This window comes from Harpia harpyja, chromosome 11 (assembly GCF_026419915.1).
Source record: "Harpia harpyja isolate bHarHar1 chromosome 11, bHarHar1 primary haplotype, whole genome shotgun sequence".
Classification (NCBI taxonomy): Eukaryota; Metazoa; Chordata; class Aves; order Accipitriformes; family Accipitridae; genus Harpia; species Harpia harpyja.
The window spans coordinates 11,534,884-11,558,193 of record NC_068950.1 but is presented as its reverse complement, the minus strand read 5'-3'; the positions used below and the strand labels follow the sequence as shown (position 1 = coordinate 11,558,193).

At 38.3% G+C, this 23,310-nt stretch overlaps 2 protein-coding genes across 2 annotated transcripts in view; both read left to right on the top strand.

Annotated features, from left to right (window-relative positions):
- The window catches only part of RABGAP1L (RAB GTPase activating protein 1 like), a 265,155-nt gene that overhangs the window by 87,199 nt on the left and 154,646 nt on the right, over nt 1-23,310 (top strand).
- On the top strand, nt 2,707-6,771 carry GPR52 (G protein-coupled receptor 52). The gene is made up of 2 exons (XM_052801838.1): nt 2,707-3,669; nt 4,569-6,771. The coding sequence occupies exon 2, from the start codon at nt 4,761-4,763 to the stop codon at nt 5,844-5,846; it is 1,086 nt and encodes a 361-aa protein (XP_052657798.1). The 5' UTR covers nt 2,707-3,669; nt 4,569-4,760; the 3' UTR covers nt 5,847-6,771.

Sequence of the window (23,310 nt, the reverse complement as noted above, 5' to 3'; positions counted from 1 at the left end):
GTAACTTCTGTTGTTTCTAGCTGCTGTAATTTATAAAAAAGGTGTGGAATTGCTCCTTCTATTCATCTGGAAGAAGAGTGCTCAGTCCTTCTGCTGGACATAACCAGCTATGGAATTTATGCACCACGTAGAACACTGCCTTGGTGACAGCCATTAAATTCTTCCAATACAACTGTTTTCTCTTTCTCACTTCCTTTTGTTTATGTGCAAATAAAAAAAAAAAGTCCTGAAGCACATTTAGTTTAAAACTGTGCCAGAGTCCCTAATGTGTCTCTAATTTACAGATAGCAAACTTTTTCCATGTAGCTTTTTAATGTGCTGCCTCTGATACAACACTGCAGTATTGCCACATCATGTAAAATTCTGTCTGTAATTGCATAGTTTCGTCAGGACTAGCTGATTTCTGCTTAAATTTTCACTTGCCTCCAAATATACGTAAAATACAGTACAAGTTAGTGCAGTTGATCTGTTGCAGTTTGCACTGCTGCTGCTTAGAAAATGCCACTGGGAGTTGGGCTCTGGGAGTAGCTGAGGTGATAAAGCCACTGGCAGCTTGCAGCATGACTGGTTTTTTTGTGGTAGTGAAGGAAGCCTGCTCATATTTCCACAAAGAAAGCAATCAAACTGCCTTACTTTTGAATCACTTTGTGCCTTTAATTGTAATTGATGAAAGGGAAGCATTTTACCTGCATTGAAAACCAACCAGCGGAGGTTGCCATTGATTTTTCTGTTACCTCTTACCTGCTTAGCAGTATCCGGATTTCTTGTACAACACCTGAAATATTTGGCTGACATGAGTGCTTGCTACCAGAGTTCAGTGCTCTGTGCACACAGTAATAGGTAGTGCGTTTTGGTAACATCAGCTGGATCTGACCTGTTAGCAAGGTGACTGGTCTCTGGAACATTTGGAAGCTTTAGTAGTTATCAATATTCAAACCTTATCGCACAGGATGCACTCAGCAGGTAGTTTCTGTGGTCTACTTAATTTTAGGCTTTACCTTTGCTTACTTAACATGCCCTTGTGTCTTTGAGGCTTTCTAACATCCATTTTAAGATGTTTTGGTCCTTTGTTTCTCTGGTGCCCACCTCAAACTGGCCCAGGGAGAGGAGGGAAAAGTACTGGTTGCTGCCATGCCTGTGCACACTGTTGTTCTCCTCCTCCTCCCCCGCAGGAGGAGTGGGAAGAGGAGGAGTAAAAATTGCTTCCTATTGTTCTGCCCGTGGTATGGATAGTGATGGCTTAAAGCTGTACTTGGGGACTAAATTTAGTCATTAAATCTGTTGTCGCAGCCACTTACAGTTCTGAGGTATCGGAGTTGATTTTAATTTTTTTCTTTAATCCTTCGATGGAAGAATTTGGAATTATCACACATCGTTACTGCAAATCACACTTACACTGCTGCATTTTATGCTGCTTCACATTTCTACAGACTTGTCATTCAGACTTGAATATTTGCTCCAGGCTATGCTGAAAAACAAGATGTTAACCCAGCAGCAGCTTATTAAAATTTTGCCTGTGGTTTGCCTTGGAACTAAAAGAATTTAAATCATTGTAGTTTCTAATGACTTGGTTTGCTAAAGCCTCCAATACCATTCTTGACACGTGTTTTGGTGATCTATAGCCCAAAATACTGTTTTGTGGTTGGTATTTGGTATGTAAATTTGCTGTTTCTCTCTGTGTCTAAGGACGTATGGAGTGTGTATGTAAGATAACTTTGATGATTGTACTTCTGTTACTGGTTTTATTTTTAGGAAGCATGAAGTAAACAAAAGTTCTGACTCCTTAATCGGGGAGTAACAGCATCCATTTGCATGAATAGAGAGATTGGTTAATTGGGTTAAAAAGTCTGTGCTTTGAAAAATAATGTGTTACTCACAAGTATTTGTATTTAAACCAATGTTTGCAATTGGTTGAAGCAATTAAAGACTGGTACAGTGTTGAAACCAGTTGCGGATGAGTTTTAAAATAAATCTGCCTTAAGTATGAAAATAATTAATTTTTAGGGGACGGTAATTCTGTCTTTTAAGCAAGACAAGAAAATCCGTGTTGAACCACGGCAAATATTTTACCAAGCTAAACATTTGCAGACAATGTATAAAAGATGCATGTGAAATTAGTGATCTGAGAATAACTTTGACTGAACATTTTTAGTTCGGTGATGATGGCGGTTTCTAAAATTATGTATCTCTATCGCTATAAAAGACCCGATTTAAAGGTTTGGGTGTACGTCCTGTGGGCTTCAAACGTTGTTTACTTCTTTGGCATTCAGCGCGGTTTGCCCGCATTGATCTGGAGTTCAGCAGTTTGACCGAGCAGGTCGCAAGACTTGGAACCTCGCACCTCCCACGCCCCCGCCCCCGCCGGTGTCTCTCTCCAGCCGTCTGCCTGCTGGCCCTACGAAGCTTAACGGGGCTGGCGGGGTAAGCGGTAGCGACAGCCAGTGGTCGCGACAGCCGGCGGTGCCGCAGCCCTTCCCCGCCGGGACCGGGGCCGTGCCCCGCGGGCCGGGCGCGGCGCTGCCCCCGCCGCTCCGCTCCGTTCCGTTCCCCCGCCGCGCTGCGGGGGGCGCCGCCGGCCCGGCCCGGCAGCCGTTACCTAGTGACAGCGGCGCGGCGCGGCCATTGGCTGGGGGCCGGGGGGGGGCAGTCACCTTTCCAGCGCCCGGCTCGTCTGCATCGGCTGGGGGGGGGGGGGGGGGAGAGGAGGAGGAGGAGGAGGAGCGGACTCAGGTGCAAGCAGTCATTTCACGGGGGAAGGAGAGAAATAGCGACAGAAGCTCTAGCCGCACCACAGTAACTAGGACTCCCCTGTCAAGCAGTTCATCATAGCGGCTGGTAAGGATGCCTGTAGGTGAGACAGAACGCTATATTGCTTTAACAAAGAATTGGAGAAAGTAGTGATTTTATACGTGCTCTGCTGCTTATAGAGGAAGGGAATGAATAGCCGGAAATATTCTGGGATGATATAAAATCCAGAAGGACTTTCTGTACAGCGTGGCGATGCACGACTGGAAATTAACTCCAAAAAGAACGCTTTCCCTCAAACTGCGGCAACAGCATTGAAAATTCTTCTCTTCTAGTATCTGAAATTCTTCCTGAAGATGCAGCAAGGACTATCAAAAACATCAGAGAGATTCTGGTACTTTTAAAGAGACTTAAAGCAAACGCTAGCGTAATAGCTGAATGACCTTGGAGATCATTTTATGTGGATTCATTAATTCCCACTGCCAGTCTTCTAGTTTCAGGAACTCTAGGATTAAAGATGGTTTTAACATTTTAGGGGCCTTTCAAAAAGCAAGACTGCGTACAATTAATTACCTGCCTAATGATTCCTGAACTAATCAAGCATTTACGTAAAACTGAACACAGAAGATGCTTTCTTTTAACGTTTGCTTTCTCCGTAACTGCAAATAAAATGAACAAGGTAATGTCCTGCAATTAGAAGAACATTTTTTTAAAGAAACTAGTTATGATGCTGATTGTCTAATAAATACAGAAGCCCTAAAACTACATAGAAGATGAAGCTGAATAACAGAATAATGGAGTAGTAAACAATGGCAGCTTTTCTAGTCAAATCAGCATTTCATTAGCTTCACAGCAGAATGCAGATGGAAGTTTCTGTTCTCGTTGTATGGGGGTTTGTGAAATGATTCAGGTGTTGCTACAGAGGTGAGCAATATCATGGATATACCTATGAACTCCTGGGTACTGATCCACTGTAGCAGTTATGGCAGTTTCCAAAGATGATTATTTTAAATTACCATTGCTGAAATTAAATTCAAGAGGATTTATTTTGTCTGTGGGGACCTTGAATTGTGCTTCTGGCATTAGTAATTGTAATGGACTATAACTGTTTGAAGGAATTGTGAATATTGACATAAGTCTCCAAATTCCATTCTTAAATTATTTTCATTTTTAAATGAACAGACACGATCTTCCTCATTGTATCTGAGATGTATGTTTTCTTTCTTGGGAGTCAGAGGACAAATCTGCCTTGTCCCCCACCCGTCTCCCTCCAAATAAAATTCATTATTCATACCCAAACAGTGGTGAGTCTATTGGAATTAACCTTGACAAAAATGTTTTCCTTACCTTACCAATGAATAGCATGGATAAGATGGAGTACCATCTCCTGAATGGAGCCAGAAAAGACAGCATTAGATGATGAACTCTTTCCTTTACTCTCCAGTCAGTCTGTGATTTAAATTGAGACATTAAAAAGATTATCTCCAGTAACTGCTGGTCCAGGAAACCTAAGCTGTACTGAGTTCCTCCTTCCCTTCCTCCCCCTCACCCTATTATATTCCAAAGTAAATTACTTTCTCAGGAAAATAAGCGGTCAGAGATTCCCCTTTCCCTGGGAAATTAATGTCTCTCTTCTGTCAGTTTTTATTTCCATATTTCACAGTACCTGTTTGTTTTAGAAGTGCCTTGTGTTTGCTAAAGATCGGTCAAGAGCACTGGAGGAGCTGATCAGTGGCCTTTCTCTTTCTGGCTTTTTTGTTTTCTTTTCTGTTCTGTTCTGTTCTGTTCTGTTCTGTTCTGTTCTTTTCTTTCTTTCCTTAAAGCTAAGGTGTGCCACAGGTGATGCACTGATGCTGAGGAGGCATCAACAGCTATGGGACTGTAATCCTCTCAAATGTAAGCACTGGCAGTGTCTACAAAGAGAGATCGTGAGACGCTGAAGCAGAGTTTAGCTGCTGTTAAGCAGGTCATCTGCTCACTAAGGCTCAGATTGCAGTGTTCCCTAATCACAAAACATGAACCAGTCACGATGGATTGAATGGAGGACTCTGAATATGAGCAGTAGTGTTATGAACATATCTGAGCATCTCTCCTGCCCTCTTGGATTTGGTCACTACAATGCAGTTGACATCTGTATCCTTGAGACAGTTGTTATTGTCTTGCTAACATTTTTAATTATTGCGGGTAACTTAACTGTGATATTTGTTTTTCACTGTGCTCCACTTCTGCATCATTATACCACCAGCTATTTTATTCAGACCATGGCCTATGCTGATCTTTTTGTTGGAGTTAGCTGCTTGGTTCCTACTTTGTCACTGCTCCACTACTCGACAGGTGTCCACGAGTCCTTGACTTGTCAAGTTTTTGGATATATCATCTCTGTGCTAAAAAGCGTATCTATGGCATGTCTTGCTTGCATCAGTGTGGATCGCTATCTCGCTATAACAAAGCCTCTCTCCTATAATCAACTGGTCACACCTTGTCGCTTGAGAATCTGCATCATTTTGATCTGGATATACTCTTGTCTGATCTTCTTGCCTTCCTTTTTTGGTTGGGGAAAACCTGGTTACCATGGAGATATTTTTGAATGGTGTGCTACCTCCTGGCTAACTAATGCCTATTTTACTGGCTTTATCGTGTGCTTACTATATGCTCCTGCTGCCTTTGTCATATGTTTCACGTATTTCCACATCTTTAAAATTTGCCGGCAGCACACCAAAGAGATAAATGATCGGAGAGCTCGATTTCCTAGCCACGAAGTGGATGCTGCTGGGGAGACTGGGCACAGCCCCGATCGCCGCTATGCCATGGTTTTGTTTCGGATAACCAGTGTGTTCTACATGCTGTGGCTCCCCTATATCATATACTTTCTGCTGGAGAGCTCTAGGGTGTTGGAAAACCCAGCACTTTCCTTCTTAACAACGTGGCTTGCTATAAGCAATAGTTTCTGCAACTGTGTGATTTATAGCCTCTCCAACAGCGTTTTCAGGCTGGGACTGCGGAGACTGTCAGAGACAATATGTTCATCTTGTATGTGTTTAAAAGACAGGGATGTACGGGACCTTAAACCACGAAAACGGGCTAATTCCTGCTCCATTTAAAGAAAACTAGCGCATGTAATCATACGCGGAGTTTTAATAGTATTTGCTGTACCTGGAAACTTGCCAGAAGAGAAATGTTTACTTGAATAGCTTGCTATGATGTTAGAGTGAGTTTAAAAGTGATTGCGGAAAAGGAAAAGGCTGCTGTAAGAGGGGTCACTGAACTTGAATATAGCTCTTGTGAAATTGTGAGGAGAGCAATTCGACAGAGACTATGAAGAAAGTCAGAACTAAAAATCTTCTAAAGGGCATGAAATAACTACCACATCAGAGGAGGTTCCTCATAAAATAAATTGGTTAGTTACTACCTTATATTTTCCCCCTTGTAGAAAAGTTGTCTTACTATCTTTGTGTCAGAATATACTGTAGCCTTCTGAATTTAAATATATTTAAGAGGAAACAACAACACAGTAAGCGGCTATCCGTAAATTATATACCTGAGGACTATAGTAGATATTGCAGATTAATAATCAGCTCTATCTCTGCTCACATCTTGTACAATTTTCAGTTGTACAAACAATCCGCAATGCGTAAAACCTGCACTGGGCATGCTTTTGGATAAAATGGCACATTTTGGTACAACTTTCACAGAAGCTCTCCCTCTCATTTCCCCTTTTTTTCCATTCTGTGCATCCCTAGATTCCATTGCGTCCAAGTGGTTTAGTTGGAGGGCACCTATGAGGTAAACTGAGTTTGAAACCATTCTTCCTGCAGAAAGCAATAGCCCTTCCTGGCTGGCTGGGTAACTGCAGCTGCCCATGTACAATGACTTCTTCAATCTTTCATTCTCTTGATTCTGTTAAATTAGCACACAATATCAATGTAGTGTCCTTTAGGGTGTACTAAAGCTTTTCCGTTATTGGCTACACAGATAATCCTAATGCAAATATGGTAATTGCACACAGTAGTGTGCATCACTGCTTAGAAAATTGGGAAGTCTAAATAGCTTACTGTTGTAGCTGTCAATCCGTTGTGTGAACCTAGCTTGCACATACTGTATTTTTTTTAGAGAAAACGTAAATTGTGGTCTGTGCCTAATGTTTTCATAGCACATGGAATAGGTCAGTGCTATAGGATTAAAAAATTACACTTGCTTTAAGAGAAATACTTCTGTGCGGTTGTTGAATAGCTGTTTGTTAGACAAGTGTTCTCGGATGAGGTGAACAAGACAGCTTAGTATTAAATACAGGCAAAGAGCTTCAGTATTTCCTTTTGTACTGAATTGATTTTCAGGTCCACTGATGAAATCTTTTTTATTTTGCAAGGGCGCACATTAGGTTTGTCTAATAAATTGCCAGGGGTTCAGATGCATGCCAGCCAATAAAATATTCAAATTATTATTTTGAACCAAATGTAATTTTCTTAGATGGTTATTGGCTTTTAAAAAAGGCCCAATTATTGATTGTTGGTGCCTTTTAACACTGCACTATTATTCCTTCTTTCACCAAAATGCATATGTAAAGATTGTGCCTATTACTTTTTGTAATGGAAGCTAACCACGCTTGCACACTTGTGGTTTGACTCTAGATCTCCCTTAATTATGTATTCTTTGTTCTGTTGAGGTGGTTCTGAACCCCTGTACATTTTTTAAACCTGTAAGAAAGTTGAAACAATGGAATAAAGTAGTATTATGTATATCAAAACCAGCCTTGGCGTTAGTTCCCTGATGTTACGCTCTGTTCTCTGTGAAAGTTCTTTTGGGTTAGAACTCAAGAGTGAACAATTTAAAATCCAAGCCCCAAAGCTGCTTACTTGCTGTCTTAAATGTTTATATACCAGTTTCTAGCATTGCACAATCTTTAAAGCAGATTGAAATATGACTTGAAACATTCCTCTAGCTAAGCTGAGCTGTTGCTGACAATTAGCCCCAATAGATATTACGGAAAAATGAACCCTATTCTTTGCACGTATCTCATAATGCTCCATGTCTACAGGAATGTGTCTGCTGCCTTCTTTTGAAAAGTTGCTGTTTATTTCAGAAGGCTCTTTTTGGCTGACTGCTGCTCTATAAGGTTGTGTAACCCTGTCTCTTCTTACAAACACAACTTGGATTAATGTTATTTTGTCATTATTTCCTGCTTAGTAGGTCCTCAGCATGCAAGAATTAGACAAGGAACAATGAAGTATCTCATTTCTCACAACTCACAGGGCTGGTTTCATGTCAATAAAGTAGTTTTATATCTGTGCTCCAGAGCTGGCAGGTTACCGCTTCTGGGCTTTGTTGGCATTCCTGGTAACAAGTTTCTATGGGACCTCCTGAAATTCAAGAAAAGAGCTAGAAAATGCTTATAGTTGAACTAGCCTTTTATTAAACACAGCCTGGAGCCAGTAGATGCATTGTTAGCATGGTACTGTAACTACAAATAGGTAGAAATACACAAGCTAACTCTTTTGTATCGGTAGTGCCTTAGTTGAACCCTGCTTGTATAACCTCAGCAAATGGAGTTATGTACAGCAACTTGAAGCTTTATTGCCTGCAAACGGTAGGTCAGAAAGAGAGCTTCACTTCAGAGGCTGCAGCACAAGGTTTACTCACCAGCCCACCAGCTTCTTGCCCTAAAGGGCAGAGTTAGCAATACTTCTCCCTCTACCATCGTGTTGAGCTTGTGGAGTTGTCATGCGGAACTGAACATTTGCTTTTTCCTCGGGCTGTCGTTGGAGGGAGAGAATACAGTAGAAATCCAATACCCTGCAAACCAATCATAGGTTCCTAGGTTCTTTGCCCACCCCACCCCCACCCCCTTTTTTTGGTTTGTTTCTTAAACATTGGCTTAATGTTGTTGGTGCAAGAATGCTAATTTGCTTATCTGGACCCCGAATTTCAGTTCCTGTAAAGTCACACTTCAGCCTGTTCCCTGTAAATCCGAGTCTCCTGGCCTTCTGGAATCTATCAAATTAAGCATCCTCAGCAGAGTTAAATGCTGCGCTGCTTCTTGCTGTTTCCATGATGACAGGATTTGACCTGGTGGTCAGTCACATGAGTTCTTAAATTTAGTAAGTGTGTTTCATTTTTTTTAAAGTGTTTTCTAAACTCATGATTTAAAATTTTATTTGAGGGAGGTTTGTTATTGTTTTACTAATGCTGTCTGAGGATTCCAGCTGGTGCTAAATTCTCTTCCAAAATTATAAGGCTGGATGTTTTAATGGATTAAAAAAGTCCAATAGAAATTCCAGTCACCCAGTCTGTCACTTTTGATTTTCATTCTGTCATTATATAGTCTCATGTTCTTGTATGAAAATCTGATCAAAGAATGAGACTTGTAAAGCTGGTATCTGGAGTACATATCCCATTTTCATGTGCCTAAAGATCTTAATGATTTATGAAATTCCTAGTAAATAGGTGATCAGATACTAACTGAAGAAATCAACACGAAAAAATCATTGTTAATAATACAGGTAGTAATAAAGTCTGTCCATATACAGATACATTGAGGGAGTCACTAAAACTTTAGATTCCTTTAGAAAAAAAAGGTAGTAGCTATAAGAAGAAAACGTATGTAAAATATTAAATAAAAAGGTTAAAGTGAAGAGATATGTCTAATAGGTAAGCAAAACAAATAGAGATATATAAAGCTCCTTTGTGCAGGTAGATTATGTTGTGCTGTTAACATTTCTCTTGAATACTTATGCTTGTAGTGTAACAGACTATGTTGAGGTCGATTGCCTTACCATTTTTGGAAGCTCTTCAGCCTAAGGAAGAGTCAAAAACATTGTGTAATGGCAGCAAAAGCGCTACTAGAAAAGTAATCTTTTCTTCACCAAATTCTATGTGCTTCCTTATTTTCTGGAATGGCTAAGTGAATTTCTTCTTAAAATACTATTCTTTAAAGGGAAAGAAAACTGTAGTAATGAAAAGCACAATGCTGTCTTTTAAAAGTTTACTTATTGTCTTAGAGTAAGATTTTTTTTCCCCTGTTTCAGCTTAAGAATCCATTTTGTAATTGCACTTGGGAAAGCATGAGGTATCATGCTAGGTTTATTTTTGTGCAGAATCTTTGCACTTCCTCTACTGAAAAGTTTGGAGTGTTTTGCTTTATTGAGCCACATTTCATAGATACAGTTTATGAAGACCTTTTAAAAATATCATTTATATTGTTTTTACAATTATTTTTAATTCATTGGTGTTTGACAACTGAATATCCATAAGCACGCTTAGTTTTCACGCTCAGCAAAACTAATAAAATGTCCTTTTTGGGGTAAAATAACTTACCAGTCAATATTAAAAATTGGCCATAGAGAAAAGTATATCAATGTAATGATTAGTTATTTCATTAGCTATTTCATCTTGCATATGAAAAATTTAACTATAAACAAAAGATAGTTATTGCAACAGGATATCGAGTTGATGGGAAATGCATCAGATTTAATACTATCTCACAGTTGGTTCTCAACTTGAAACTATTTTTAATCTTTCCATATTACAGTTGTAGCCAAATGAATAAATATATTGATTTTTAATTTATTTTTTTTTAATGTTGGTGTTTGAATGCTGAGGATCTGTATCTCTCAATCCAAGCCGCTGCGGGCAGAATGTCAATGAAGGTGGCAGTGGCCTCCCCAGCCATCCTCCAGGATCAGCTAATTTGCAGATCTTACAGTTTTATTGTCACTGTCACTGAAAGGGGAACTTTAAGCCTTTGACTTCATCCCTGCCCCGTGTTACCTCTGTCTCTCTTTAGGCTGTTCTATGTCTGGAGTAGTGCATCATTCTACTAAAGAACTGAATTAGATTTATTTTGTTTGGTTTTTTTGATTAACATATTTTATGTATGTCATGTGAATGGCAAAACCAAACATTACTTTGTTAACTAGATGCTGATTAATTTTTAGGCCTTTCCAGAAATGGAAGCATCACTGAGGTAGTGTCTTGCTGTCACTTGCAGCATTGCCTGGAACATTGCTTAAAGATAGTATTTTCCAAAGATTACATGATTTTTGCTAAACCAAATACAAAGTTCAAGTAAAACCTGATTATTTTTCTCCCCTATTTAACATAGACATGTTTAATTTTTTTTTTAATTATGCGCTGAATTTATACATAGATCTCTGCAGTCATTAAGCATTTTTAATTGTTAACAAAATTGTTAACAAAAGTCTATGCCATTATTGTAGATTAGTGGGATGAAAGCAATTTAGAAGGATATTTAAGAGTAGCTTCCTACTCACAGGTTTTTCCAGTTGTTCTTAAATGAAATGATTCCTTTCTCAGTTGGATAATAGGAAAAATCCTCTGAGCTCCATGGGCTTTAAGTGCTGAGGGAACAGTATGTGAATGGAGAAGCAGCTGTTAATGGCTCTGTGCCCCAGCACAGCCTCGAGAAAATACTAAAAACCCCTCACTTTACATCCGTAATTTCTGTGGACTTTTCCTTTGTCCAAGTACTGTGAAAGGTAGGATGAATATAAAGAAACCTTAGTGCTTTCAGCTGCACTGACAGAAGTCTAGGAAAAGCAATTTCAGGCAGTAAAAATGCCTGGACATCTTTGGGATTTTATCACAGTCTTATGCTGACTGCTGCCAAACGTAACCCTCCTGAGAAGAATGTGACAGCAATGCTGAAGGCTTTTCGTTTTAATCACTGTGTGACTTGGTCTGAACAAAGAAAAGGTGGTTTAGGTGAAACTTTTGTAAGTGCAGTATCAGGGAAGAGAGGTTCACTTCTCGTGTGTGCTGTTTATCCCTGCCTCAAAGCTCGCAATCTAAATTTTACAACCGGCAGTATTAGAAAAAGTGGCAAAACACAAAGGTTTTAAGAAGGGGAAGATCAGAGATTTCAGCATTAATCATGCGAGGGCATTTCTGCATCTTGACAGCATTGCTTTTTGTTTCTTCATGTTCTTTAAATGAAATAGATAATGCTTGTTGTCTTTTTTTCCCTTCTTCTATAAGTTATTTGAATAAGCACAAATTCTTTTCATCATGGAAGAAGTCCATTTTATGGGATATTTAAATGAAGAATAGGGTAGTGTTTTGGGAAAGTATAACAGAGTGTCTCCAGGAGAGAACAAAGTAAGTTACTTGTGGGACACGTACTACTTTGAATTTCATACACTTTAGGTAGGAAAGTCTTCAAATACCTGTACCAGATGAGGGTTTCTAGTCCTTGTATGATCTCTCCAATGTTATTTATGCTTGTGCATGTAATACTTACAAATTCTTCTTGTGTGACATCTAAATTTAGAATTGTAAACAGACAAATGATATTCTCCCTGATAGGCAAATTTGTTCTGACCTAGGAAAGACACTTGCTGAACGCACAGGTTTTTGGTGTTTATTAAGTGACTATAGCATACAGATTCTCATTAGCTGTTTTATTGTGGGGAAACAAATATAGGAACTGTGTATTGAGGCAGAAGAGCTGACCGTCCCTCAGATGAACTGCTCCTCTCATCTGTTTCATGAACTTACTGCATCTAATGAGCCCAGGAGAGGTTGTGGCTTTGGGGGGGCCAAACACTGAGATCGAGTGACCTTTATTTACTTATTTTGGTAGTTTACTGCTACGTCACTATGTTTCTCTCTGTGTTCACGTCTGTGCTTAAATGAGGATTGTCAAATACAAAACACTTGTGTCACTTTGGAATGTGTATACCCCCTTGTTTCCTGCTGAGATTCATGTAGGTCTCAGTACAACATGCCATTTAAACCTGAGTCATGTTCACTGACTAAACCCGTAGTGGTTTGAATTGTTACCGTTCTGGCAGCAGAATGAAACATGCCTGCACCTCGCCTCGTCTCCTCTTTCCTTGGTTGTTTCAGGTCAGTCTGGCAGCTTAGCACGCAGAGAACGCTGGTGTGGCTGAAGTGTGTGTGTGTCCTCTGCTTATGCTTTTACTACACGCAGTTAATCCTCCACAGAAGGGGTGGCATAGACAGCTGAAGGCAATAATGCCTTAAACTGCCTCAGCAAGGTTTTTGCAAGTCTTTGTTTATTAGGGTTTTTAATGATAAGAAAAATTGTAATTAAAAAAGAGAGATCTGTATGCTACGAGTAATGAATTGTTCTTAGGTCAAGAACAGATTAGTCTATTTTTCATCTATGCCCTCAATAGGTAAACAGGATTTTCATAAGAGAATTTTATTATAATCAGGTAGATTTTGGACACTACAATTTTTATAGTGAGTTTTAATGCAACTATACGTATGTAAGGGCTGTAAACAGTCATATAATGGCAAGGTTTCAGTGGCAGCTTTTTCTTCGTTTCAAGGGCTTTGGGGACCACTTTGTGGCTAGAGTTGGATAAGTGCTAAGTGTGTACGAAAATTACTGAAGCCAAAACAGCAAACACAGGCTGTAAATGAAACATCTTTATCCCAAACTACTCTCTCTGTAATATTGGCTACTTAATATTGTCCAGGCAGTATCTCATGTTGGCTTATGAAGATGACATATAGAAAAGCAAGAAATCTAATAAATATAAGCATAACTGTATGCTATCATAATTAAATTATTTTAAAGATTTTTTTATTTTTCAACTTGGGACTTTTGGAGACCATATTTTCTGTGATGTCTTATCTTGGGAACTCGCAACCAATTAATTATTTTCCTTTGCTGGCTATGCTTTACTTGATATCTGGCTTTTGGTTTTTTTAAAGTACGATTTGAAATTTGATTTTTAAATTCAATTTTGCTGTTACATAGATGTGTTCTTCACTTGACTCATGTAAAAACCTTTGTGAGAATATTAGAAAGATCATGTCCTTGAAGGGAACTACATCTAGTCTTAAATCTATTTAGGCTGCATTTCATTGTAGCTAAAAGAAGCTGTTGCTGTACCTTGTTTACTAGATTTCAGGTGTCTTGGCAACAAGCCTTGTTGACAGATGACAAGTTCTCCAACCTCTTCTGTAGGGCCGAAACATTATTTGCCACTGATTTTATTTGTAAATATTGCTAACTAAAGAAATTCTGTTTTGGTAGTGAATCAGTATTTTGGATGGGATTTGTGGAGATACTTTATGTCTCTATTTTATTTCCTTTGATTCTGATGGCAGTATATGAGGGTTATTGCTTAAGTGCAGCTGGAAATTTTGTCCCTGTTATCCCTGTGCATTTGCAGCTCCCTTCTTCTGGTTTATCCTGGCTTGAGAAGCTTTTTGGGGGAAAGGTATGTCTGTGATGGTTGGTCGTTGATACAATTGTGATTCGATGATCATCTTACTTTATGAATTTCACTGCATTAGTAATGCCTGTATTTTAAAAATAAAAATCATAGCAAAGTGCTCTTGTAATAATGGTATTGATTGTATTTAAAAATAAATTTATAGGAAGACAAAAATTTTTTACATTGGTAAAAAGAGATTTGAAATGTGATGTAGGTGAGGAATACCTGTTGATAATTTATTTTGGGAAATATTTGGATTTCAGGTAGCAGATGAAATTCAAGAGAGAATTATAAATATTGATTCTGAATTAAAGCAGCCCTTAGTTTTCATACAGTAATGAAATGAATTGTATCCATTTCCTGTCAGGAAGAGGATTTGGGGTTACTGTATGTCGCCTTATGGAAGTGGTAGTTTAATGAGCCATGGCTTACCAAAAGTATTGAGATATTAGTAATTCTATAAGTAATAAAGAAAACTATTAGAAAGCATTACTACCATCACCATAGTGTGTCTGGACCTTGAATACTGAGTGTAACCGGTCCATGGTAGCACAGCTGGAAGGAGTTCTGAGGAATGACAAAGGAACTGCTCTTCTCTAAGGGAGAATTAAAGTCTCTAGGGTTTTCCAACCTAGAAAAGAAAGGATTAAAGTGCAGGGGAATATGAGGGGTCTGAAAGGTTGTGAATGTCGTGGGGGAGAACTGGATATAATTACTCATTGTTTGTCTTCCAGTGTAAAAGAATTAAAATCAAGGTAGCAGTATGTAGTGAATTGACAAAAGACACTCCGGATGTCAAAAGCTGACGCGGGTTAATGCTGTCATCATGCTTCTGGCTTGGGAGCCCATATGCTGCAGATTACCAGAGGCTGGGAGACTGTGATGGGGGAATTGTCACAGTATGTTTGTCCTGTTCTTATACTTGTCCTTAGGCATCTGTTACTAGTTGCTGTTGCAGACAGTATTGATGCTAGAGGAACTAAGGGCCGACCTAAAGTGTCTGCTCATGCCTTCCTGCTCTGTTGCGTTGTTACATCTTTATTACTTCTCATATACTAACTCTGGATATTTCATATTTAGTCTGTCAGGAAAAGAATGCACAATTTACTTCAGCTGTTCTTTTCTGAATAAAATTGTGAGTGAAAAATGAACATATGTGGCTGTGCATCTTTGCGTGTGTGTGTAAGGTGGCTCTGAGAGTAGAAGTGTCAGTATGATCAACTGTCCCTATCTTTTCTCGCTGCTGAAGCAAAATACATTCTGGAAGAGCACCAACAAAGCAGTCGTGAAGGGGACTATATTGCTAGTTCTGATATCAAGTATTAGGGGATAAACTTTAACTTTTTTTTCAATAATTATAGTAGTTAAAAGCCAAGCTATTATTATGGGCAGTCCACAGCAAAAATGGCTTCTTAACCCTATCTAAATTCCATGATTTTTTAAAATAAAAAGTGGTGCTGCAAAAGTAGGGATGCCTACACTACACATGGCTAAGTCAGGTAACCCTCCCTAGCTGCAGCTGGTTCAGCAGACGTCCAACAAGTCCTCTACTTTATCATGCCATTAGAAAGGTTGTGGTATCGTACCGATAGGATAAAAGATACAGAGGTCACTAACAGTGCAGAGACTGCAATATTGTATTCAAGGAGGGACTAAATCCTTGAGAAAATTTCACTGACAGCCTGTTGTGGCTGATGACATATAGTTAGCAGATCCCCGCAACTAACTGGTATTTTGTCAAGTATTTCTGCAATCACCAAAGTAAACAGTGAAGCGAACAACAAAGACCCATAGTGAACAAGGCACGTATCTTAATGAGCGATGATGAGGATCGCGTATGTCCACATTGTTCCACTCTTAATCAGCAGCATGTTACCTATTTTCTGAAATAATGTGTTATCCATTGAGAAGTAAAACCAGAATTCAAACTAGATCTCCATATAACTGGGGCTGCTATATTTATAGAGTCGGAAACACCGTGTAGTTTGCTCTGCCTGTCAGTGTATCTCCAAAACGATATATTCTCATTAGGTTTTTTTATAGAGGAAAGCTGTTCCATCCTACTCCTTTCATTTTGCAATTAGATCAGTTGATGCTGGTTTGCCCCAAAAACATTTTATCATTTTCTTTTAACACCAGTATCAATAGTTATGTTCTGTGAATAAAATGTGATTTTTAAGATGCATTCTGCTCCTTTCTTTGCCAGGTGCTTGTGCCTTGTGTTTAAGTGGCTAAATCATGAGGTGGATTCTCCATGTGCAAATATGTTTTCCTGTGTTGCAGTTCCATGCACTACTGCATCTTCAGGCTAGCTTGAGTCCTCTTCCTGTTGTTCATGGATTCCAAATGTGGAAAAGATGGGAAAATATCAGGCAAAATTGTAGTTTTGGATGTCAGTGTTTAAATTATTTTCATGACTGAATATGTCTTGTTCATTTTCTTACAGTAGAATTTAAGTGAACTTGCAGAAACCAGCAAGACCATGGGTATTTTCATTTTTCTTCCTTATAAAGTAATTTTTATTTGAAAAACAATGTGCTTGTACAGAAAATTTTGAAATTTCGGGTGGATATTTGGTTTATACTGCGAGTTTGGGACTTTTTCTGATATCTTATTGGAAACATTCTTGTAACGGGTAAATTAAAATACTGAAAAATGAAGGTGTGGGCACTAGCAGGCATTTCTAACATGCCTCCTAACAATGCTTGCAGTCTAGAAGTGATCAAAACTTCGCAATGTTTTACTCAAAACACATTTTTGCAGATTTTAAAGGCGGTAGTTTGTTATTAATTATATACATTTTGGACTGATCCTTCATCCCTGCTGCAAGCAGAATTCCCACTGACTTCAGGGGAATCTTGGAATTTTAGGGAAGCTTGGCTCAGTTTTCTATATTCAGTCAAGCAATGATACAGAAAGGCCTAAACTTCTGATTTTTCAGCAAGTACACAACATGACTCATGAGTATCTCCATTACAGTAGAAGGGAATGCAGCAGAAGCGTTACTAATGAGGACACAAGCCTCACATGAAACAAGCGTGCATCTGTGTTTGTATGCTAAACTGAAGACAATATGTTAACATATGTTAAAAAAATCGCATTTCTCATCTCTGTTAAGAAATACTGCTAAAAAAGCGTAGACCATGAAAGAGAAAAGGGAGAGAATGCTTAGCTCCAGTTTGCTACCTTGCACTTCATGTTTTCAGTCTATTTTCTGAGTAAGCAAATTGACAGGCAGGATTTAAAAACAGTATTATTTTTCCATGTACATAAAAATGCTAGTTGTAAGAATATTCTGCTATATTATTTCACATTATTAAAAAACTTTAAATATAGATTGTTGTGGTAAACACATGACAGTTTAAAAAGTATAACTCTAGGATATTATTTTAGAACTTCTGTTCTGAACTCCAAAGAGTTTGGCTAAATTTTGTTATGGTTTCTTTGTCAAGCCCTCCCCTTCCCCCCAGTTGCATTGCTCTTATTTTTTTAATTGAACAGCATATCGGCCATTTTTCCTTGAAGTGAAATATGACCATATGAACATAAAAGGCATTAAAATATTCCATGACTAGATTAAGATTGAATCAAGATTAAATCTTTTTTTGTGTTGTTGCTGTCATCTGTTACTATCCAGTTTGCCTGATAGAATATTTGAACATTCAAAATTAGAGTTGAAATCTCAGATGCTGTAGGGACCGTGTAGTTTTTGTTTGGATTTTTTTAAATGAAAAACATATTTTTCTATTTATGTGAGGCTGTAATCTGAAAAAAAATTGTTATATAGCCATTTACTGTTGTGTAGAACTTTTGTTAGATACTTAATGTGGCTCCTTGACTACTGCTACAAGAAGCCTTTTTTCATCCTGTGAGAACTTTACGCATAACAGAAGGTTGTTGGTCACACTTCAGTTTATATTCATGTTGCCTTTATTTTCCACGACAAAATACTCTCATGCATATAAATCAAGTTCAGGTTATGTTTTGTGCTGTTATAACTGGACAAAGTGATTTACCTCAGTTCAGTCTCTTCAGTTTTTTTGCGGTTCTTTGCTACAGCATCTCTAGCTGTGTTTGAGTTGACCTGCTTTCTTATTAATTGTTTTCTTTCAAAATTAGGGCAATGTTAGCATACATTGTGTTATATATAGATTTCATTGTTCTTGGAGTTCCATGAATTCACAGTTAGGTTTAGAATGTGAATTTAATACTTTGTGCCAATGGATTTGTATCCTATTTTGGTAACCACTACAACCTCTTAGAAACAGTTCAGAAGATTGGTAGCAAAATCTTGGCTCTGAACTCTAATAAAAATACCTATTTGTAATATTTATAATAATTTTAGCGTTACCACTTAGAAAAAATGTAACTCTAATATTAAATTTAGACCCAGTTGTTTACTTGCCATGATAGATTAGTAGTTTTAATAACCAGCTTAATTGTAAGCTTACTTTCAACAGTGATAGAAAAGATTTTTTTTTTAAATAATTTTCATTTTTATTTTGGTCTCTTGTTTTTAAAGGCTTGGATCTTGATCAAATACATAATTACAGGCTGTAAAATGGGCTACTTTCAATTCACACTCATTTCATTATTAGTTAGATAATTTACAGGAGATTAAATCATGTATAGGAAAAGGCATGAATCCATTCTGAGGTCTTTTCGACTTGACATTCTGCAGTGCTGGTTTTAAGCATTTCAAATCTAAAACTCATCCAGAACTCTCAAAACTAATGGCCTGAAGTCGTGGCTGCGTATGCTTATGAGTTACATTCCCTTGGAGAACGCTCGAGTGTTTGAGCACATACACTGAATTTCATACCAGCAAGGCAGAAACTACATGCGTTATGGTCCAAACGTATTTTGGTGCTCTGATATGTGATTGTAAATAGGCCTTAATGCTCTCCCTGGATCAGAGAATTAGCCTGAAGGCACTGTAATTCTGTTGCAATTTTTTTGTTTGTTTGAACAAAATATTCTGAGTAGGGTTGTTGTTGGGCTTATATAAAATCTGAGCTGCTCCTCAGCTGAGGTTGAAGGAGGACGTCCTTCCTCCCCACATTACTCTCACATGCAGAGATACCATCTGGGTGTACGGGATGAATTCCAGGTGAGACTTGGAACTAATCCAGTAAATGTTACAGAAACCTTAAAGCAAACAGAAAAAACCATAACTAAACGAAGCCTTTCATCAACAGTGATGCATTCAATGACATAATGATTTTTTAATGTGCATGATACTACAAAGCATTAATTTCCTCCAGTCAGTGTGGGAAGTTTTGGAAAGGTGTAAGTTTTAAGTATCTTAAGAATGTGTTGCCTGAAACCTTACGCCTTATTTTTGAGCGTGTTTCTTCTTGTGTTGTTATAAAATACTGGCTTCTGGAGCAATGTTTTTTACACTTCTGATTAGTTAATTTATTTCTCTCAGTAGGACTGAACGTGAAAGAAAAGAGCAGAAGCTTAGACAGCCATCCTTACCTTTATTAGTTTTGATTTCTAGAAATTTGATCTTTTTTTTTTCTAGGAAAAGTAATTTTCTTAGACCTGTGAAGTGGAAGGTTACTTAGAAAAGCAAGAACCATTTTTCAATTCTTTTTTTTTTGCAATGGTTTTAAACAGCTACTTTTTCTCATGGTTACACATCATTATTTTTTTATTTAAAAAAATACCTGATGGTCCAAATTTGATCTGTTCCGGTGCATTCTCAGTCACTAAATTTATGTTCTGTTTGTATTACCTAAACTTCAAGTAATATTATTTCAGTGTCGTGGTTTAACCCCAGCCAGCAACTAAACACCACGCAGCCGCTCACTCACTCCCCCCCCACCCAGTGGGATGGGGGAGAAAATTGGGAAAAGAAGCAAAACCCGTGGGTTGAGATAAGAACGGTTTAATAGAACAGAAAAGAAGAAACTAATAATGATAATGATAACACTAATAAAATGACAACAGCAATAATGAAAGGATTGGAATGTACAAATGATACGCAGTGCAATTGCTCACCACCCGCCGACCGACACCCAGCCAGTCCCCCGAGCGGCGAATCCCTGCCCCCCACTTCCCCGTTTCTGTACTGGATGGGACGTCACATGGTATGGAATACCCCGTTGGCCAGTTTGGGTCAGGTGCCCTGGCTGTGTCCTGTGCCAACTCCTTGTGCCCCTCCAGCTTTCTCACTGGCTGGGCATGAGAAGCTGAAAAATCCTTGACATTAGTCTAAACACTACTGAGCAACAACTGAAAACATCAGTGTTATCAACATTCTTCGCTCTGAACTCAAAACATAGCACTGTACCAGCTACTAGGAAGACAGTTAACTCTATCCCAGCTGAAACCAGGACATTCAGTCCTGACACCAGGTATTTATTCTGTATCCTGTAATATATACTGTTTAAAACAAAACCAACCCCCCCCAAGTTATTAAGATATGACCAAGAGCTGATCAGATGGGTTCTAACTAATTTTGCACTTTTTGATTGTCCTTGTTTATCTTGGTCTCTCTGAGGTTCCCTTTTCCTGGCTGATCAGTAACCTCACTCCTCTCCGTTTTTAACGCACTGTGTCCAAAACTAATTCAGATCTCTGCTTGAGATCTTTCTTTAAGTTTAGAAGATCATAACCTCTGAGAAGTTGTTAGAGGGATTGATGGCCTTCTGAATGGAAACTCTCAGGCTCCCACCCAGCCACAAGTCAGTGGTTTTTTGTCATCTGCTCCATCTTCCAGACCTCAGTATTATACGGTAGATACCCACAGGGTAAGATCTTTAAATTTAAAGGTCATTTTCAAATGGCTATTAGAGCGGCAATAAATAATCAAGAATAGCTATGGCTTTTTGAGGCAAAAATCACATCTCATGGCTTTTAGAGCTTTGCATATTGTGATCTTTTTTTGAGGTGTATCAGAAAGAGAGAGAACAGCACTTGGAAACCTGGGGATTTAATGTTAACTTCCTAAATACTCATTTGAGGCTACAAAGTAGACATGGCCTGATTTTTCAGGATTGCTGAGCAACCCAAAATCTCAGTCAAGCAACTCAACAACTGTGGATTTGTTACTCAAATAAGTAAATAATCTCCACAGATAGTCTGTAAACTTACTGAGATTTGAAATTTGATCATTTCCTTCTAACTCATATTACATGATGATTTTTTTTTTTTTAGCCAAGTTAGGGATTACAGATATTTAGCCTAGATCTTCTTTGTTTCTGATTGTTGCGGTGTGTTCCTGGAACTGATGGTTATACCACGGATGGAAATACCACGGATGGAAATACTTTTATCAGTTAAATTTAATGGATCCATCAAATAATGGATTGTTTCCACTCCTCCTATCTTTCATTAATTTATATATTTTTAATTCCATTTATTTGGTCAGTCTTTTTTTCTGATTCTCCCTTTTCCATGTAGTTGCAGTCAAGTGCTTTCAGGCTTTTCTAACAGCAGTTCTCTGCATTGTACTGAGAGCATTGTGAATGAAAGCAGCATGACTGGAAAAGAAGATGAAGAGCTGCTCTAAGAGGGGACTGAAACTAACTGGACAGTTTGAATTCTTTTCAAAGATGTGTTTAGGTGGTTCCTCCTGACTGGTGAGGGAAGCATCTCACACATATGTGTTAGGATACTATTGCCTTGCCTTTCATATCTGGTGCTTGTTTAGAATTTGTTTGAGACCAGAAGGGAGCAGAAAAGTTAAGTAACCTTTCTGAATATGGATTAGAGTTATGATATTGGTGTCAAATAGCACATTTTATACTACTTTTTTTAGTTTAAATTGGGAACTGGAAGTCTCCAGGGCATGAACAATTAATATTTAATAGAGAGCAGTTGCAAACCAAGTAGGTTTTTGTTCATCAAAATGTATTTCAAAGATGCAGAGTTGTACTCCAAAAAGGAGGTTTTAACTGGGTAAAAGACTTAGATGAGAGGTTGGGTAGTGTGTGGAAAAATGAAATCAATTGAAACAATGACTTGCTTCAACATGTGTTTTTCATTGCTTTCACAGTGGGTAGCATCCATTGCATGCTTACTGGAGAGCTTGATCTTGCTGGGCTGCGTTTCAGTTAAATTTATTTTTGAAGTGGGCTGCCCTCTTAAACTAAGCAGTCACACTTTTGTCCAGTGTCCAGGACGGGTGATAGGATGGGTGACTTACACTGTTCTTCATCTAATATATATGAGGTTGTTTTAAAATACTGCTAGGTGATAGCAGGTGGGTAAGAATAAATCACATTTCTGCTCTGTTGGAACCAACAGTGTTTCTTTTTTCTGTCTGTTTCCATCATCCAGTAGAGAATTTTTTTTAACTTCTTGTTGATGCCAAGAAGTAGACAACATCCATTCCTTCACTGTGTTTTTTCCAATTCTACGGTTTGTGTAACAAAATAATTATATTAGAAATAAGAATTTTTGTAGAAGTTGGCACTGTTTCATTGCATGTGCTATCTTGATTTGAGCATTAATATCTGTAAAACAGGTTTGGAAAAGTAACAGCTGAAACAGTTGTTTGGGAACACCTTGTTTGCTTGCCCCCCTGGTAATTCTTGGTGTGAGGCAAAATTGCGCCAGAGTGATTAGCAGCATCTATTGTCTAAGGAATGAACTAATGTCTTTAGCAGGCCAGTGATGTGATTTTGTCGAGATGAATGATGCATTTCAGAAAATCCAGTTTTAGAACTGCAGTTCTTAAAATTGTCCCCACCAGTTACACAATTAAAAACTTTTATGTGAAGTCTGAGTTATGTGGTTCCAATCAGAAGAGTGGTGTAGTGTTTTAGAAAACTCTACCCCAGAGAGTCAGCACGCTTCAGAATGTGACTCTGTAATTTTTGCGTAAAGCAGAAAAGCGTTTAGCAATTACTTTCATTACAGCCAGTATACTAAAATCTGAGGGATGCTGCATCCTTTTGCAGAGGTAACTGTTTACACTGTCTGTACTGAGTTTCATTCTATTACCATTATGTAAGAAATATTGTACAGTGAAAAATTAACAACTTTTTAATACCAACCTTGCCACACTTCCTGTGCTTCCAAGTACGGTTAGTTATTCATGTTTATGGCATTTCTAGGTGGTTAAGAAGATATGAATAATACCCAAGCTATATGGACAGAGCATTAAAATTCTAGTAGGAGTCTAGGTTGTTAGCACAGAAGACCCTACGCATAGGAAATAATGGTTCTCCACTATATTTGGCTTTCTAAAGCCTGAATGAAATAGCAGGATGTGACCATATGTGGAGTCTTAAATCACTAGTTCATAGGACTGTTGTAGCGTTACTTAGGGGAAAGTTGTATGAAAGATAAATGGTACTGATAGTGTATTTATGGACAATGCAGTTGGGGATGAATTATTAACAGT

Bases quoted from the DNA above. Each gene is read 5' to 3' on its own strand.
- GPR52 (XM_052801838.1), top strand. From the start codon at position 4,761: ATGAACCAGTCACGATGGATTGAATGGAGGACTCTGAATATGAGCAGT.